This window comes from Ammodytes marinus, assembly GCF_949987685.1.
Source record: "Ammodytes marinus genome assembly, chromosome: 18".
NCBI classification, from domain to species: domain Eukaryota; kingdom Metazoa; phylum Chordata; class Actinopteri; order Uranoscopiformes; family Ammodytidae; genus Ammodytes; species Ammodytes marinus.
The window spans coordinates 10,453,683-10,473,886 of NC_137222.1; the positions used below are offsets into that span (position 1 = coordinate 10,453,683).

The 20,204-nt window shown below is 40.9% G+C and overlaps 1 protein-coding gene across 2 annotated transcripts in view; it reads right to left on the bottom strand.

Annotated features, from left to right (window-relative positions):
* The window catches only part of rgs3a (regulator of G protein signaling 3a), a gene marked incomplete at its 5' end in the record, with an annotated part of 139,806 nt that overhangs the window by 51,991 nt on the left and 67,611 nt on the right, over positions 1-20,204 (bottom strand). For both annotated transcript variants that reach the window (XM_080046981.1, XM_080046982.1), the window contains one exon: positions 11,545-11,679. In XM_080046981.1, the coding sequence (XP_079903107.1) occupies positions 11,545-11,679 (135 nt within the window). The remainder of the gene's footprint in view (positions 1-11,544; positions 11,680-20,204) is intronic.

A 20,204-nucleotide genomic window follows, 5' to 3' on the forward strand; every position in this document is an offset into this window, starting at 1 on the left:
CTACCGGAACAAACAAACAAAACAAAAACAAAAAGAACTATCAGAAAAGAAGCAAATATTGTGCAGCGCAAACATTTTTATTTTTCAGCTTAAATTTTTTCTTTTTTTTTTTCAAAAACATATGAACGTGATACATATAAAAAAGATTGTTGTGACTTCACCTGGGCCTGCACATGCAAAACAGATGGATCGCATCGTTCGAATGAGTGCTACCTACACACACTCACTCTTTAAACACAGTCACATTCCCACACACACTCAATATATTCACACTAAATTTACAGCAATGCAAAGCATGCACAATCACTGTAATCCTTATCACAACTAATTCTCCAGAAAGAGCTCCCAGTCTGACCTTTATACCAGTACAGAAGATTCGATACATTACCTTAGACACAGGCATCTGGACGCGTAGTGTTGGTGTTCGTATGAGTGTGTTGTTACTGGTGTGTGTGTGTGTGTCCCAGGGTACGGCAAAGGAAGATACAGTTCATCCACACATGCACACACTCTGAGAGAGCAGGTGTGCAGCTCTAATAGACACAAGCTGCTAATTCAATGTGACCATATTTGATTCCCCCCGCCCCCCTGTCCGTCTTTCTAGATGTTCTGTTTCTTGTCTGTGTTGTTGCTGCAGTCTCTGGCTTCTCTGTAATAACGCGCGTGCAAACGTGTGCGCAAAGGAGAGGGGGGAGAGAGAGAGAGAGGAAAGGGAGAGAGAGATAAAGGCAAGGAGGGTAAAGAGGGATAAGAGGAAGGAGGGGAAATTAACACAGATGGAATCGTTGAGAGAGAGAGGTGTGAGATTGAAAGGAGGAATTGTAAAAATGTGGTGAGAGATGGTTATGAAAGGATCAAATGCAATTAACTCTCTGTAGACCAACCTTCATTTTTCCCCCTCTCGTTTTTCCCCCTCTGTCTCTGTCTCTCTCTTCCTCTACACGCTATTTATAGGAGTTGCTCTGTCGCAAATCAAAGCGCTGAATCGAACCCTATCAAAGAGCAGGATGTTAAGGGCCATGTCTTTCACACTTAATAGGACACATACACACACAGCCATAACCCTGTCTGTCACAATGACCATGTGTCTGTATTAGAATTACACAGATCCGTGTAAGCTATTCATCAGGCCTCATCTAATTATATCATGCGCTAATAGATGATGGGCTGTTTTTCAAATAGCTTTTTTTAAACATAGTAATTTACGCTGCGCAGAACTAGCCGTCTGCCTTGCCTGCCATCAGTGGACGAAGCTATACTCAAGGAAACACTTCCAGATGATGCACGCAGTAATGATTGACATTTTAAAAAGTAGACTATCAACCTAAGACGGACTGGATTTTTCTGTGTTTGCCAGTTTCGTCTGGCTTCCAGCACTTTGCATGTTTTCTGCTTCCTCCTGTTAATTGGTGGCGGGATGTTTCTCAGTACCACTGATTGTCTGATATGTCCCAAAAAAAGAGCCCCGTTATATGCAAATGAAACAATTAACCTAGATCCGTAACGTGCTCAGTGGAGCCCACGTCATCTTTGCAAAGTAGAGAATGAGCACAATTAAAATTAATTGTGCATGTATTTCATGCTCTGCTGTACCTTCTTAGGACTGAGTCCACAAGCCTCTTTTCTATACTGGCTCCTGCGCTGATGCATATATGCCATTATATAACACAGTTATGAATAGTTAAAGGTGAGCTAAAATGAAGCCAAACACCACTCCATCAAAGGGAAATCATTAATGTTTAAAGAGGGACAGAGGGATTAATCGTACACTACACAGGCCACAATGAATAACATTGCTGGGCTGGGAGTGCGTGTGTGTGTTTGTGTGTGTAACAGACTGAGTGGGAGAGGGAGAAAGCAGAGGAAAACAAAACAGTTGAGAGATAGACAGAGAGAAGGAGAGAAGGTGAAAAGTGTTCACTTGATGGTTGTAATAGAATCAGAACATGTAAAGGACTGAAATGAAGATGAGAGGAATAGAAATAGATAGCGGGCAAATTACACATGAGAGAGTGAGTCTCTGGTTGAAGACAAAAAAAAATGTGTGACTGAGGAAAGGGCACAAGCAATGCATCTAAATGGGAGTAGTTGTATATGGAGAACATGAGAATTCTTTAATATTTTATAGGTCGCCTTGAGAGGAACCCTTATTTTCTGCAAACTAAAGAAAGTATGAGCTGTCAATGATATCTTTCTACTTCATCACAACACTTAGTTTTTTAGTGAAAATGTTGCCACTGCCTCATCTGAATGAATTGACACCACACACTTACTCACAGTTCAGCATAATGCCGCATTAACACTGATCTCTATAGCCAGCCGACTACTCCGGTGCCATTAAGTCCCTTTAGAAAAATCGTTTTTCGGAAGCAGAAATCTCTCAAAATACCATTTAGGAGAAAAAAAGTCCTAACTGTTGCTACTACTGTGATATGACAGTACCCAGGAAGTGTATTCAGATGGGGCCCTCGTATCTGCTCCATTCTAAACATGTTCTAAATTTGGATGTCACACTTTGAAAGACAAACGCATGACGGAAAAAAGCACGCGGTGTGCCGCTTGTGTGTCGTGTGCAAAGACAAGACAAATGGTTTTCATCCGTGTCCAATTAGAGACAACGAAGGAGGAAAGTGTGTGTTTGTTTCAGGGAAACAAATAGAGCAAAATGAATGGTAATCACGTGAACATGTGGCAGAACAGATGTTGCCGTATTTCACTTTCTATTTAGATATTTTACATTCACAGTCTCATCACAATGTTCCTTCTATCTGCCATGTACTGTAAACATCTGTATTTTATGTTGTTTATTATTCTCCTCTCACGACGAGGTGACAGGTGTATTGCAGCCTTTCTTGTGTCACTTCTATCCCCATTGGAATCCAATGGAAATAAAGTGTGAAAAATCACACACGGTCTTTCTTTACTTGATAGCTTTTTCCTCACATGCTCCCGTGTCACTTACTGCCTCAGCGTGTAGCTTTCTTTCTCCTTCTTTAACTCCCTAAGCCACTGTGACTGTAACTATCAATGCATCAACATGCTGTCCATCAAGTCAAGATGAATTTATTTTAATAGACTGTCACTTCTAATATGCTTCCTTAACAATCATCGCTGTCTTACTGACAATTCCCTCTCCCTAAAATATCTTGCTGAAATGTACAAAAAGCCTTATTCTATCGTTGATAAGCCTAAACTGTTGTGTAAAGAACACATCAAACCCTGATCTCGTTCTGGTCAAGTGGTCAAGATTCAAATCACACCCTTTCTCACCCACAGAAAAAAATCTTGTTTTGGCCTTTGTCATGTTCTATTGAATCTTTTTCTGCTGTAGATACATGTAGCTGGTGCTCTGTTCTAAACTAGATGTCAAGTTCTGGGGAAAAAACATTAGTAAAGTTGCTTTTCTGAAAAGCAGGCATTGCACGTTGGTCACTACAGTATAATCGGGCATACTCTGACGAGCTGATGCCTGTCAAGATGACAGTGCATGCCGCCCTTGAAAATTGTTGGCAAAAAACAATATATTCAGTCTTCTGATAAATCCAGCTTATTATTTGTTTGTTATTTTGTGTTGCTGCTTAAGATTCAGCTTGCCCTCGTGGTGAGATATGCTGCTCAAAAGATGCAGGCTAACTGACACTTCCTATCAGTCCAGAGACATGGTAGAGAAGGCTGACAGAGTGAGAGAGAGACTATACCACTCTCTAATATTTCATCATGAATAAACTGTTTGACGAGTAGCGAGAATTAGTTAGGGAATGAGACAGGGTCCTTGTCACAGTGTGTGACAGTGCGTCACAGCTCCCTCTGACATAAATGCTGTATTATAAGCACTTCAGAAGAAAAGGATTCTCATAAATATGAAATATGACAGCCAGAGAAAGAGAACAAGAAGCTGCCTCCAAACCTCAACAGACAGACTTTTCATTAGCAGCAGCCATCTTGTTGAAAAATGTATATTACTTTTTACTGCAGATAGTTTGCTCTCCTCTTCTGACTGAGGGAAAGAGTGCCAGCATTGCTCATCAAATGCTAACTGTGGGTGATGAAGTGTGTCTGTCATTTTGAAAATGGCCAGTCAATTTTTAATTCCCACTGTCCGTGCCTCATTCAGATGACTGGTTCTGGATCATCTTCACCCCAGGAGATCTAACCTCTCCTCTTTTTCTGCTCTCTCCCTAGTTTGCATGCTATCCTGTTTTTCTCTCCCCCTGTGTGTGTGTGTGTGTGTGTGTGTGTGTGTGTGTGTGTGTGTGTGTGTGTGTGTGTGTGTGTGTGTGTGTGTGTGTGTGTGTGTGTGCGTGTGCGTGTGCGTGTGCGTGTGCGTGTGTGTGTGTGTGTGTGTGTGTGCAGCTGACCAGCTGTATTTTTCCGGAAGCTTAGCAGCTAATGTTGCCCAAAACGAGAGTGTACCAGAAGCTTTATAGCTTATAATGGCTGTTGGATACCAGGGGCCTCATTTATAAACGTTTCGTACGCCCAGAAGAGGGCGCACGCCAATTTCTAAGCAAATATTGGGATTTATAAAAACCAAACTTGACGGGAGATGTGCGGTCCTCCACGCAAACTCTGACCCATGCGTACACACAGAAAGTGGAGAAAGGAGAAACGGCGACTCCGTCGGCACATGTATGAAGTGCGAGAACGAATGTGTTTGTGTAAAATGTATCCAGATAGGCCTATTATAAGCCATGTAGGTCTATCATATATTGGGAGTTCCTTTGCAAAACGGATGAAGCCATTCTTACAACTAATGAACAAATGCCTCCACGGATTTTTCCATGGAGTGATACCAACAAAACCAAAACGAATTAGGATCTTAAATAGCCTACAAACGGAGACATATGAGTGCAAATAAAAACAAAATAGCAACGTTCGAATAAGCTCTGCAGTTATTAAAGAATAACCTATCTGCATGTTGTGGAATTAATTCTGATAATATTGAGGTGGAATACAGCCTATTACTTTTACACTGACGCTGTTCTCGATGCCTCAGTCAGGCAGACAGGAGTGCACCTTTTCATACACTAATGATAAGCCTACTGTACATCACATAGGCTACTGTGATTTTTTTCACGGCTTTTAGTCCGTTTTATCTATGTGTTTTTCTTTGTGTTTAAGCACGTCGCAATTGTGTTTTGAAAGGGACTGTGAAGTTTATTATTAACCCTCCGCCGCCCGTCACTGCCCCGGGATGAATTCTCCGAATCTGTATCTCATGGGGGGTCTCAGTGCCCCCCGCTCGTGGCACAAACACTGTTGTGTGAGGATATGCACTTGTTTGCGTCCACTTTTATGTCGGATCACTTCTTTTTATTTCGGCCACAGCGTTCACAGAGATCGCCACAGGCTGCACTCTATCGCCTTTACGCTCACACTGCCACCAAACTATATTTTCCCTGTTCGCCACTTCTCCAACGGGTACTTCGGGGTGACCGCAGTGATCCACACCGTGTGGAGTTTATTTTTCCATTTCCCTTTCAGTCGGCGATTGCCACTACCGCCTTCATGCACTCAGTAAATGATATTAATTCGGGCGTGTCGATGACTATGTATGGGTAAATATGGGCGGTACGTGAAGCCCGCAAAGGCTGCGCCACATTTAGAGTAGATTGTGATTTATAAAGGGAAACAGGCGTAGGACGTGAGTGCGCACTGTTTTATAAATCCGAATATTTTTGTTCGCACGTACATCCTACATTTCTTCCGTACGCCAGCTTCCACGTGAATCCCACGCAAAGCTTTATAAATGAGGCCCCAGACCACAAGGGTAAGTGTTTGTTTCTGTGCATGCATACGTAAACAAATAAAACTGTTTATAATATAAATTATTAGATTATATGCTGTCTGCTGAGCATGGGCAGTTGATTTAGTATCCCACAATTAATTTTTTCTGAAAAAGAAAGTTAATCGTACAAATATTTATTTAATTGTCCTGCTTTTACTCTGAAGGCCAAAAACACATGTAAGGTCACATGAGTCTTCTGTTCAACTATATATTCTCCCACACTGGTGAACATGCTGGGTGCAGATGAAACTGGCAAACTCTAAGATCTAGTTTGCCTTGTAGTTGATATTCTACTTGTTCAATGTCAATCATTAGTGTGTTCATCATTTGGAAACGTTTGCTCAAGCCAGAGACGGTGAGGGAGACGGCGACCTCTGCATTTAACTAAAATAAACATTGAACAAAGTGATCACTGAACTGTTAAGTGTCTGAGAGAGAAATGCTTTGTGGTTTGTCATTCTGCTAATCTAAAACAAGGTGATTTACTAAAACAAAAGTGCCTCAAGAAATTCATCCCAAAACCTTGGACATTAAACAAAACTCCACACGAAACAGAAACTGGCAAACTCTCAAACTCATGCCCGGCTCAAAGAGGGATTATTAGAGAAATCTACAATTGGACACGGCACACAGCCAGCGTTTTTCAGAGGGGAAGTATTCAAAGCCTTAAGAGGCTGGAGGAACTGAGGCAGCTGCTGACATCAACACTGTGATGGAGCGAGCATTAGCCCGAAAAAAATAAACCCATGAATGAACAGAGTAACATAAATATAAATAGGATGGATGTGGTTTTAAGAGCATGTGTGTGTTTTCCCTCAGGAGTGGACTCTGCTCTCTCCGCACACTTGGACATTTATCTCTTGAGTAAAGTGCACGCTTCAGCCAAGTGTGGAATTACCCGTTACTCTGTGCATGAGAGGACAAATGCTGTTTGAATCAATGGGTTATTTTATAAAGCTCCTTTGCAGCAATTCTTACTCACTGTCGGGGAATGCACGTGCATCAAATAAATATAGTCGCTATTCATATATAAAATATAGTTCCCACTGTTGACTCAGCAGCAACAATAGGACATAAATGAAGTTATTTAAGCATTATCGGAGGAATTTTATTCCATTTTGAATTATTTACAAAATTCTGTGATAGTGTTTGAATTTAAAATTTTACAAAGTAGGGATTCTGAAGTGGACAGAGCTTGAATAAAAATATAATTTTTGAAATCCAAGTTCCCATTTTTGTCATTATACCTATCAAAGGGCTTTTAAGTAGAATACACAGGACGATAGGATTCGAAAGGACTCCCACGCAGCAGATAGGATACTGCAGAAGCATTCTCCTCATATCTCCTGTACTTGACTAAGCTGATTTGCATGTAATTAAACACATTTGGAGTCTATCTACAGGACTGAATACAAACTATTTGCCTCTGAGCTCCTCTGGAGAAATGCAATCAAAAGTGAACTAATTCATCCTGATACAAAAAATGTCAAGATTAAGCATGTACCCTTTAGGCCTTCAGGACACCGTTTGGGATTTCCATTTTCCATATTCAGAAATCACAGTAAAAGGTTCTAATAACTACACAAAAGAGGTTTGCTGGAATAGTTCCACAGGGCAGGACACACATGCACACTTGCATCTCTAAGTTCACTGAGACGGTACCATCAGCCGTTGCAGAATGAATGATCAATTTGCCTTTGTAAAGTAATATGAGTGATTGTGTGTGTTTCTGAAACCATGTTAAATAAAGAAATGCTGAAACGCAGGAATAATAGCAAATAGGAAATTGCCAAATCTGTTCTCGCGTTCCTCTTGATTGCTTATTTGTTCACAGTTCTCTAATTCTTTAGTTCATGTTTGCCTCATCCTCTAGTACCAAAACACGTGGCAAGAGTTTTACCAGAGTTATCCCTCCTGTAGAGCGTTTTAGAGAAGCTCGTGAGCGTATTCTGAGGGATCATTCTGATCATTCTCTTCCTTTATTGTCTGGGTCAAACTTAATTTAAAATGAGTAGCAAGTCCTTGTCTATACTGATCAATAACTCTTAGGTTTGGTCAATAGAGTTGGGGGGGGTAAATGGCATTGACTTATGTGACTCAGCATGCTTACTAAGCTGTTGTTTACATTCAACATATTGAACGCTGCAGTGTGAGTTAATGAGATCATGCATTCAGCTGTGTGCACCTAATACTGTAGACACTGATCATGGAAGTAAAGCAACATGCACATTGTGTTGCTTTGGAATAACTTCAGTACATGTATCCCTGTAGGAAAACATTGTAGCAGACAGTACTATATAGTTTGGACTCTGAGGTATCCTATCACTGAAACAATGTTTAAATGTTTAAACCTGTTGAATTCTTTGGGCTAAGTTAAAAGTAGAGTAGTTCAGGGGGGACACTCGTGGTGTAGTGGTTAAGAGTGTCCCCCTAGAGGCTCAGTCCTCATTGCAGCAGACCCAGTTTGAATCCTTGTCGTGGTCGGTTCTCTGCATGTCCTCTCCTCTTTGGCCCATTTCAACTCTATTCAAATCTATCAAATAAAGCGGAAAAAACGCCCAATAATAATAATTTAAAAAAAAAGGACAGTAGTTCAAATATTGGTTATTATTCAAATACTGAATGCCAAGTTCAGTTCCCATCCTCAATCTTTTCAGATAAACTATATGGGTTAAAAATAGACACACCTATACAGGGACACAGATGGGAACGCACACACGCAGAGAGAGAAAAGGATGAAAGACTTTCGACTCGTCCCTCGCTCTTTCTCTCTTTCATGTGCTGATGAAATGGAGCCCTTATGTACGACAGGTGTGGCATGGACACACAGGGCTATTTATCCCTTTTAATCAACTTTCAGCACTCAACTCAAATGAACTGGGCTGGGCATTTATGAAGTGAGTGGGCTGTTCATAAAATAAATGGAAGAAGAAGTGAGGAATGAAGAAAAGAAAAAAGGAACGTTAAGAATGAAATTAGCAAGAACTGTGACAGGTGTTAATGAAAACAAAGAAATGTTGGCTAAAATCTCTGAAATGAAAAGCACATTGCAGACAGGATACTATTCCAGAGGACATAGTGTATCGATTTGGATACAAGTTCACTCAGCTTCCACATAGAAAAAGCCACAAATAGCAATTAACAAGAAAAAAAAAGAGATTAGATTTCCCTAGGTAACACTTGAAATGACCGAAATAGGGGCCAAAGTCATTCACACAATCACAGCTCAGCAGCCAACCTCTTAATCAGTGTGGTCAAAGCCCATGAGCACCTACAGATCAGTTACAGTGCATCCTTAACAGCATGCCGCACCGCCACTGTGCTACATTATGAGTAGGGGCGTCACTACAAAATCTAATAGTGATTATAGCAGAGGCTTTTGTTTGTCTGTTTGTTTGGTTGGTTTTCGGCAGAGATTCACAAACCTTCACACTCTGCACATGATTGGATTAAATTCAAAATTGATCCATGGCTACGCTTCAAAAAATTGAATAGGTCTTCAAATTTGACTTACTGTGACAAACTCAAAGCAGCTTGAATCATTATCTTTATATAAACAACCGATCCAATGATTTTATGGAATGTGAAAAGGGACAGACAGAATTATCCCCCCACGGTGCTGTTTTCTTCTGCTCTATGGAATTTTAAGCATTTTTCAGCACATTGCTTTTCTTTTCTGGCCTGCAAATGACCTGTTTTGGTTCACTACCAAATATTTTTTTAATTTCTTTAAGTCGAAGCAGGCAGCTGTTTTCAGTGAAAAAATGCTCAAAAGATCTGCTCAGCACCAAACAGCAGATAGAAACAGTTAGCGGGTAGCTGGTGGAGGTAGCGTATCTCCCTCAGGTGTTGGTAGAGACCAAAAACTGAGATGAAAGGAGAATAAATAAGGTGATAATATGTCAGTGTTGTGTTCACAGGTCGCAAAAAAAAGCTTCACATGAACAGAGATACATCAATAAAAAGGCAAAACTTAGCCCTCAGCTCTCCAACCTTATCCAACAGTTTTCAACTTAAAGCCACTACGAGTAACATGGCACGTTGGCGTCCCCTTTGGACAAAAGCGGTAGTATTTTTACGACGCCCGCTGTCGCAAAGCGCGTGCCAGGCGCGTGAGTGTGAACTGAGAAGGGAGCAATATAGTGCATGTCCGTGTGTTGAAAGTGTGAGGACTCTTTTCGGCTCCGTGAGAGTGGTTTTGACACTGCATCAACTAATGCCAGTCACTGCCACACACACCTGATTGCAATGAGTTGAGCAGTGTCACCTAACTACTCTCTCTCACGGAGCTGAAAGATTACGTGTCCGACCGTGTCCGACTCCTCACAGTTAGTATGGATCACGATGAGGTAATGTGTTTATGTTGTTGTAAATAATTACTATTTCAGATAATGGTTATCTGATGATGGTGAAGCAAAGCAAACGTTGTGTTAGTACCAACCGCTCATTCATTTAGGAGTAAACACTGCAGTCTAGTTTCGCTCTCGTGAAATTGTATACACGTTGCTTGGCAACGCCCTCGTCCCCCGTAGCCTATATCACTCTCCCTTTTAGCTTTTCTTCATTGCATTCTCTTTTTTTTCTTTGACGGTTCAGCCCCGTTATCAGTCATTATGACGACAAATAACTGTATCAAACAAGGCTCCCGCTCCCCTTCCCTCACCTGGAGGGATAGGCTTCTCAATTCACGTTGCAGCGCCACACTGAAATCTGCGACCAATACGGATATGTGACCATAGAGCTTGCACGAGCGAACCGAAAATCGGACTGGGTGTGCGACCAGACCAAAAGGAGTAATAAAAACTATTTAAAAATGTCTTTCTTTGCACTGATGGTCTCGTTTGCTGTTAAAGGTAATTTATGATTATCAAAGGAAACATGAGGCTGTTTAAAAGATATTTAAAAGTTACTCGTAGCCGCTTTAATATGTACTGTAGTTTTTATGTATCACAGTCGTTGCAACACCAAAGGTCAACTTACACACTGAGAAAACACCGGCACTCGCAGTGCTAAGGGCACAGTCAAGTCTAGTCTGGTTAGTGTTTCAAATGATCACAAGAAATACAATTTACCACATCTGTCGACCACAGCGTCATTTTGTTCTAAAGGATTAAGTTCAGTTAACATGTATGTGGAGCAGCAACTTCAAACCAGTTTTGCTCTTTTGGCAGAAGTGAACAGAGCCAAGCAGGGCTTCAATTACACTGAGTTGACACTCCACTTAAGCAGTGCAACTATTCAAAGCCCGCCAGATAAGAGGCAGCATTTAACTTGTCCAAAGAAATGCAAGAGCAAAGTGGAAAACTGTAACCGATGGTAATGTGAGCTACAGGAAAATGTGATTTGTTACTGATTGAAAGTGTGTGGGTGTGTGTGTGTGTGTGTGTGTGTGTGTGTGTGTGCGTGTGCGTGTGCGTGTGCGTGTGCGTGTGCGTGTGTGTGTGTGAGTGGGATATTCACGGGGTATATGTGATAGAGGTTATGCACAAATATATGCATCCCCATGTGTTCATGTGTTCATGTGTTTACTGATTCATCTTTGTCCTCAAATTAATTTGGAAAGGCTCCCAGATGTTCGTGTGTGTGTGCATGTGTGTGTGTGTGTGTGTGTGTGTGTATGTGTGTGTGTGCGTGAGTGTGTGTGTGTGTGTGTGTGTGTGTGTGTGTGTGTGTGTGTGTGTGTGTGTGTGTGTGTGTGTGTGTGTGTGTGTGTGTGTGTGTGTGTGTGTGTGTGTGCGTGTGTCTATATGACATACCTGTTCAAGATGTGGAGCGGGAGGCTCCCTTCTGTGAAGCTGTATCTGCTTGTCAATGTTGTCTTTCAGGCACTGACACACACGGTGCTTCTGGTCCACAGAATAGGCTTCCAGGCTGAGCAGGCAGTCACACTTCTAGAGACAGAGAGAGAGAGAGAGAGAGAGAGAGAGAGAGAGAGAGAGAGAGAGAGAAAGAGAGAGGGGGGGAGAGAAAGAGAGAGGGGGGGAGAGACAGCGAGCAATTAGGCATCAACTGTCAGAGAAGTGAAGAAGAGTTGTCTCCTGATCTTTGGACAGTGTAAGGGTTAAGGATGGGTTGAAAGAACAAATAAAAAGACTACAATAGAAAAATGTAACATAAAATAATGAATAAAAGGAAAGAACAGCAGTTTTTCTTGCCTTTTAATGAGACCTTAAGACTAGAGTGTGTGTTGATGAGAGATGATAAAATCTAATTGTAATCCCTCAGTAGGTGAGAGGTACATCAGAGGTGTTGTACTATTGTGAGTATGTGCAAGCATGTTTGGGTCTACTGTGTGTGTCCAGCAGATTGAAATAAACACAGTGGTCATAGCTGACAGTCTGCATGTGTCACTTCATACTTCTTTTTTTTTACACATTCAGTTGTCAGCTGAACTTTGTTTTCATGACAACACGGACTGTTAAGTGGCAAAGCCCTCTGGGGAGAAAAATGCTAGCATTAGTGAAATTAGATAATGGCCAGTATCTACTTTAGGCAGAATATGATCTGCTGACGAAATGATTACATGTCAAATGGCAAGATGGCACGGCTACGCACAAATCAATACAGCCCTGCTGGGAAATACACGAGAATAAATATTTGGCAACTAGTGGTTAAGTCAAATAGCCTTTCACTCAAAAGGACACAATCCCCGGGTTATCTAGAATCTGTGTTTGATCTATATAATGGCAAAATTAGATATCTAATAGTTATATTGAGCCATTTTTATTTTCTTTACATAAAACTTGAGATTCAGTCAAAAAAATCTTATTTGGAAACAGCTTCATAGCAGACGCTCACAAGGTTAAAGAAGGAGAGATAATGGGATTATGATATCAAGGATATCAACACTGTGTGCCAATTTTAGTTCGAAAGCTGTTTCAAGGTTGCATAGAAAAAATGCCTGACTTTAAAAGATCCTGTGAATGGCAGACGATATTACCTTTCCAGTATAATCCATCTATGTTTACATCTGTTGCAAGAATTTTCCTTGAAAAAAACTACCATCTCATTTGATGGGCATTGTTTCATCTCCCTCACATTGTTGAAGCTATTTCCTGACATTACATAGCTTTTACAACAGCATCAAAGCATAATATCGGTGTTCAGTGGAAATGCTGAATGAAGTAAACTCCCTCGTTTCAGATTCATATTAATCATTGGACACAGGTACAGCACATGATACGATAATACGAGGTTACTGACCAAATCAAAGTGTGACCTAATTGCATTGTTTATTGAATCATGAAATACAGGGTTATTCGCAGGGTACCATCTACCAAATTACATTCCAATTATTCAGAATTATATCAGATCCTCTTATCCACCTATGATGCTGTTATATCACTAAGGTATATTCAGCTGAACAACAGTTTCCATTATTCCTTGCCTCTCCGATTAAAGTCCAACATGAAGGGAACCTATTGTCCTCAAGTACAAATGTTTTTCCTCCCATCGCCAATTTGATTATTTATTACCTCGGTTGCTCTACTTCCGGCGGTGTAAGGGAAAAGACATTTGTGTACTGACATTTTTGGGCACGAGTCAGTCAGTACATAAATAGGAATTTTCCAGTTTGTGCAAGTCTTCACAGAGCGAACTAAGTCCTCTGGGCTTTTTCTTGATGCTCACTGCCCTGGTCAGTGGGTGGGTGAATCATGATAATAATCTGTTTGTCTTTATTTGGCTGCATGGGCTCTTGCATGACTTGCTGTGTAGATAGCTCACGCACTGTCTGTCTCTTTCAATGTCACTCAATGTCCAGTTGAAGATGGGGGATGGCGCTGTTGTAGGTTTCTAGTGGCACAAAGTGTTTGGTGGTTAAAGCCTTGTCATTGTCAGTGACGCTAATGAGGGGTAAAAGGGCATTTAGAGCCTGTATTAACGGTGGCAATGTCAGACTGTTGTGCCTTGGTGCAGTATAAAATGAACTGCATATATGAAAACGTTGTGAAAATGATGTGGCTAGCTACATAGTGTGTGAGTCAAGTGGTACATAGTATAAGGGATAAGAGAGAGAGAGACTATTTTGTTGCCAAGTCATCCAGAAATAACCTGCAAATGAAAAAAAAACCCGACCATGACTGTTTTAAATTGCACAAAGAGAAGATGAAATATGGGCTTTGTCAGAGCAGACAGAAATCAATGTCGGTGTTCTCTGATATCCATCATTAGGATTCAATTAGAGTCTATGTGCAGCATAGGCCGTAATACTTGGAATACATGCACAAACACGCACAAACCAATTTCATAGTAAACAACTAGTCCCCTGGTGAAACCCTTATAATAGTGTATAATACCTATAAGGTTATCTATTAGTTGCCACATACAAGATTGCATGATATTCTATAGGTCAGGAAAGGTTTGAGAAAACTCTTCAAACCCCAGTGGGTGAAGTGGAGAATGTATAGTAATCAAGCTGGTAATGACCCTGTATTCCTTGGAACCTTGATTATTTTCTCACTATTAAACGTTGATGCAGAACGCTTGTTGTACAGCTGCACCAACCCGATCTCACGCCGAGGCGTGAGATACACACGCATGGACCGGCGTCTAACTCACACGCCTTGCCTGACCAGGGCGTGTGAGTTACACGCGCACCTCCCGTAGTCAAGATGGCGGCCGCGATAGCGGCCGCCCGTAGTCAAAATGGCGGCCGCGGTTTTCCGTCAATGTTTTATCTATATTATAACCTCTCCCTGTCCCCTTGCCCTAACCCTAACCACCGAGGGGGCTGCAGCTAGATAGTATTGAAATGCTGGGAGAACATGTCGTGCTATTCCTGGGAGAACATGTCGGCCCCTGTTGGTGCTATTCCTCCGTTCATTTAGACTATTCCTCCATTCATTTAGACGGCGGGAGGTGCGCGTGTAACTCACACGCCCTGGTCAGGCAAGGCGTGTGAGTTAGACGCCGGTCCATGCGTGTCTATTAGACGCCTCGGCGTGATACCAGGTTGGCTGCACACGGGCCCTAGCATGAAGCTTGACTATTGTTCTTGTTTAGGCAAAGTGAAGCTGAAGATATTGAAACTTTCAGCTGGAACACTACCCTAAATAACAGGAACACCACAGTAAGTAGTATTGTTAGTCAAGTTTTTATTTTATTTACGCGAATAAGAAAAATGGAGGAAAACATTGAAGTGGTTGGTCTTGTTTCCTCAGCAGAGATTATAAAAACATAAGGCGTGCACTTCTTTACTTAGCTTATGGCATTAAGTTGCTGACATTTTATACTTCACTCATGGTTGCCTAGAGAGAGCCAAGTGCCACGTCTTATGAATGCACCAAATTAAGATGGAGTAGTGTGCTGTCTGAATTATTAAAAAAAAACATGACATGGTCACACCCCAAACCGACAGACTTTAATCATGTAATACTAATTACGCCTGCTAATGACAGTACTGTAACACATACACATGCAGTCCAACACTCCCCAATAGGCACACAGACACAATTGTCTAACAATACATTTTGTCACAAGATCCACATAACTGATATGTGATGCACTCAGGACAGGATTAGGATCATATTTGTCTGTTTCTCTGTCTTCAATGCCCTCAGGCCTTAGGCGATAATCATTTGGAATGCTGTTAAAAAATAACACCATCCCCACTGTCCCACATTAGAGAAACCACATCTGCGACAGAGCGGTTCACAGTCCCAGGGGCATGCAAGCACCTGAATCCAAGCACACAAACTAACCCAGCTTTAACAACAGTTTGAACTATTTCCTACACAGTCTTACCGTGGCTACATGTTCACGACACATGATGATTAAAAAAATTTGAAATTAGAATGAAACCAGATGGGACTGTCTGCATCTGTGAGTCATAGAGAGGCAGAGGTCTCAAGGCAGCACGAGGGCTTATATCCTAATCTGTCAAAGAGAGGAAGTGTGTATGTTTACACAGTCATACTGTGTAAATATGAGGCGCTGCCTACTATACTGTTATCCACATACTGACATCATGCAGATTTTGTCTGTGCTAAAGAGAGAAGATGGGGAAATAACAGATGATGATGGATGTGGAATAACATAAAGGTCATTCTTATGATGAGTAATACAGCATACACAGTAACGCATTTCCTTTTCATCTTCAAAATGAACTGTGCTCTGCTAGAGGACTATTAACAACGATGATTCACCCCTCTATCAATTGGAGCAATCAATTTTAATTTATTTTGTTTACTATTGCGTATCATTATTACACATTTTTGTGCGGTAACTGTATTATGGCATCTCTCTAGGATATTTTTCTTAGACAGCACAATCGCACAACATTGCATCACATGCATCAGTTAAAATAATAAGTCGTGCCAGTAAATGAGTAACTGTTGACAGCTGCTCACAGACCACATGTTTTAGGAAAGAATCGTCTGGGTCCAGCTGGAGCTTTCTATAATATTGGCACTGAATAGATTGAACTGCTAACAGCTGTCTCTTAGTTTGACCCAGATTTAAGTGCTACTTCACTTTTATCACTTACAGACTGTTTTATTTTAATTTTAGGCTTAAGTCTCAAATTTCAGACAATTTAAAATCACAGCATAAAAATATATACGTAACATGTTCACGTTGGGACTGAATTGACAACATTTGGACTGTTTTAAGTTTGAGAGGAATTCACTGGAATCTCCCTGGCTTTGTAGAAGCAGGGCATTGGGGTTTTTCATGGTAAGGTCATGTTGCTTCTTGGCATTAAACAGCATGGGATCAGTGATCTAGGCTTTGGCCCTAGAAATGATAAATTACCCTCTTTTTTCCGCTAAAATAATCTCCCCGTTGACATCAGACAATCTGAGTTTGTAAAGGTCTTTAAATATAAGCCTAAAAGACAGCTTTTCGCCTTAACTTTCAATTAGTGCTTATCCTTCAACACCTTGTTATCTCGTTATCCTTCCAGCAAGTGGGTTTCGGTGATGATATATATTTTTACCGTAGTCTGACTAGTCCAAGTTTGTCCTGCCCACAAAATTAAAACAAAAAAACTGTAATCCTTTAGATGGCCATGCGTTTCTATAACCCTGTTTGTTTTTGTTTCTCATAAGCCGCCAAGTTATTTGCAGGTCTCACTGTCTCCCGAGTTTCACTCAAGATCGCTGTGTTGCTGGACCATCAGATATCGTGGGACCTCTCTCTCTCTCCCTCTCCCCTGGCTATCCGAGCCTCATTCAGACGACTGGTTCTGGATCATCTTCCCCCAGGAGATCTAACCTCTCCTCTTTTTCTGCTCTCTCCCTAGTTTGCATGCTATCCTGTTTTTCTCTCCCACTGTGTGTGTGTGTGTGTGTGTGTGTGTGTGTGTGTGTGTGTGTGTGTGTGTGTGTGTGTGTGTGTGTGTGTGTGTGTGTGTGTGTGTGTGTGTGTGTGTGTCCATCTATCTGTGAGAAAGCTTTGCGCGCCTATTCTGTGGTTGATAGACCTGTCCTATAACCAGGTCTCTGTGGTGGAAAGGAGGCCCTCTGGCTCAGGTCGTATATAATTCGTATAATGATTACCCAAATAACTGTATTAGCTAAAATAGCTAGTGGTTCCATTGTACTAAATCCTACACTATTTCACACCCCTTATAAATCCACCCATCCAAGAGATAAACAAGAGAGCTAATGAAACAAAATTCAATGAATGGCCATTGGCCCGACATGGAGTGGCTAAAAATACAAAGAGCATTTCCCCATAATCAGATTGATTAAAGTGCTCCTTGTTGAAGCCCTCCCCCTGACTCATCTGGCAGATGAGTTTACAATGTGTCACTGGTCTGCTGTCAACACAGCTCACCTAAGCAGCTTCAGTACAGGTTAGCATCATTTCACTGACAGCTACTATATTTAGCACTATTGAATTGGCATGTTGTACACTCAGGTATTTACTTTTTCCCACACTGCCTGGTCATAATGAACTATCTCTTGGAAGATGTTTGACGCTTTGAGAAATACACATACATTGGCTTTGGGGCTTAGGATTGGATAAGAAGAAAGAATAGACATAATATTCCTAGGACAGGAGGGGGGACTTCCTGGAGTATTGTCATTACATAGGAGTTGCCAGGCAACCAGTGGAGACTTCAAGAAGGCACTGCTCCCGCCCAAGAAATATTCCTGTAGCCTCCATTACCCCACTTTTTAAATACAACTTGTCACTTTTTCCTCTGTTTTTATCAAACTGTGACATATCAATAAACAAGCTTTACAAGAGCTGAATAAATTAGAAGAGGAAAAATAAGTAGATCTCCAACACTCAAAACCTGTCCCACCGGCTGTCACAGGTGACCTTCCAGCCCAAGACCCTCCCACCTCTTGACCCAACTCCAGCTCCAACAATTATCTGTGTCTCATTTGCACCCAGTGAAGATGTAAACACCAATCTGTAACAGTTTATGAATTCTTCATGGGCTGAAAGAGTCGATTGCATTCCCATTCAGTGTGGTTTTACCCCTATCCATCCAAAGCAAGCGGAGGTAGTGTTTGATTCAATTTCAAACCTGACTTTTTTAGTTTAGAGACATTTGGAGTATGTTTTAAATGTTCATATTTATTCTCATTATCCTCCCAAGATCTTCCGCTGTCTGAGTGTTTATTTTAATTTTTTTTTTAAATGAAAGAAAGAAATATAATAAGATTTAAGGAATTTTTCTTAAGTAGAGAGGTAAAAATGAAACTCCAAGTTATGGTTTACATTTTTACCTTGTTTATAAGAGCCATCATAATTTCAAGTGTTTATAAAAATATCTATTCAGGTATACGTTTGAGTGTTTTGTACACACAAATTGGAGGATGTATATCCCTATTAAAAGTAGGTTGTAAACGAAAAAAGTACAAAGAAAGTTGAATCAATTGTTCAATTTAATGTGCACACTTCTCAAGATCGATGAACTAAAATGAGAATACAAATCATCCATCAGGCAATTACTATCTCCGTTTGGCAATAAAATATTGCAAATGAAGACATGATGTCAACAACCACACTTGCTATTACAGGAATATGATCATGATAGTGATAATACTGTATCAAAGGTTTTGTTTTAGGCAGGATTGTAAATCTTTGAAATAGCTTGTCAGATGTTTCCCAGAAAAACCGCAGTAGCAGGAAGAGAGAAATATTAAATGTGAAGTGCCTATTATATCAAGTGTCCATGTCTTATCCAGCCATACTTCTCAGGGATCGAAGGGCTTTATTTTCCATAACAAGTCCATACACACACTTACACTAAGCAGCCTACTTATTAGTCAAAGCCCATACACTGATACTGAACATGGTATTGTGACCTGTCATTTCGTCCCAATTGAGTCAGTCCCAGATAAAACTAACAGCACATTATCGCCTTATTACCTCAAAGTCAAGAGAACTCTTTCTTTGGCTTTCCCAAACTTATTCATCCATTTCTAGTTAGTTTCCGGCTAAGATATTTTCTGTGGTTTGCATAGATAAAGCAGGCATGTAAAATGGGATGCTTGGCCTGTGGCTCTTAAAATACCCACAGGGGAGGATGATAAGCACATGACATGGCCTAAATGAAGTTTTCTGAAGTCATATCTAATTTGGTTTTTGCCTCTTTTTTTAGCAACAGCCGTTCCGCGTGTTTTCTTTGCGTCACTATAATTACCCGGTCAGTGTGTTCATTGATAATGTGTCTTTTTTCGTCTTATCACATGATTTAATCAACCATGCTTTTATTGCATAAGCATAGAGACAGTGCAGGAAATAGGCCATGCCCATCGTGGGGTAAACCGGTGAACACCGTTCCATTCACTTTGTATTGAAGGAGACCTGTCTTCTCCAAACAAACTTAATTAAAACTTAATCAAACCTCCATTTAACAAATAAACTTTACTTTCTTTAAAGCCACGACTCTTGTCTGTCTATACAAGCTGTTTTTGTGAAAAATTATTGAGTAATTTTCAATATCGAGGTGTTTTTTCCCGTCCGACCTGGCGAGGATGGAGTATACGTGAGGGTTAGCCTACAGCAGAAGGCTAACATTAGCATACATTAGTTAAGAGTTTTGTCTCGATATTGAAAATTACTCAATCATTTTTCACAAAAACAGCTCATAGAGACAGACAAGAGTCATGGCTTTAAAGAAAGTAACGTGTATTTGTGCAAGGCATGTCGTATTAAGTTTTTATTAAGTTTGTTTGCAGAATACAGATGTCATTCAATATAAAGTGAATGGAGCGCTGTGAACTGTTTTCCCCACGATGGGCGTGGCCTCCGATTAGGACGCGTTCCGCTCTGTCTCTATGGATGCACTATATTAAGAGCCCTAGATGAGATAAGCATTGAGGTCAATGCACAATGTGACTGAGATTTTGACATTTGGCCGGGGATGTGAGCAATAAATACATAGATGATCATCTGCTGTTGTGAAAACCTTTTAATTGGACATTCATGGTTATGTTATATCCATGCTTTAAAC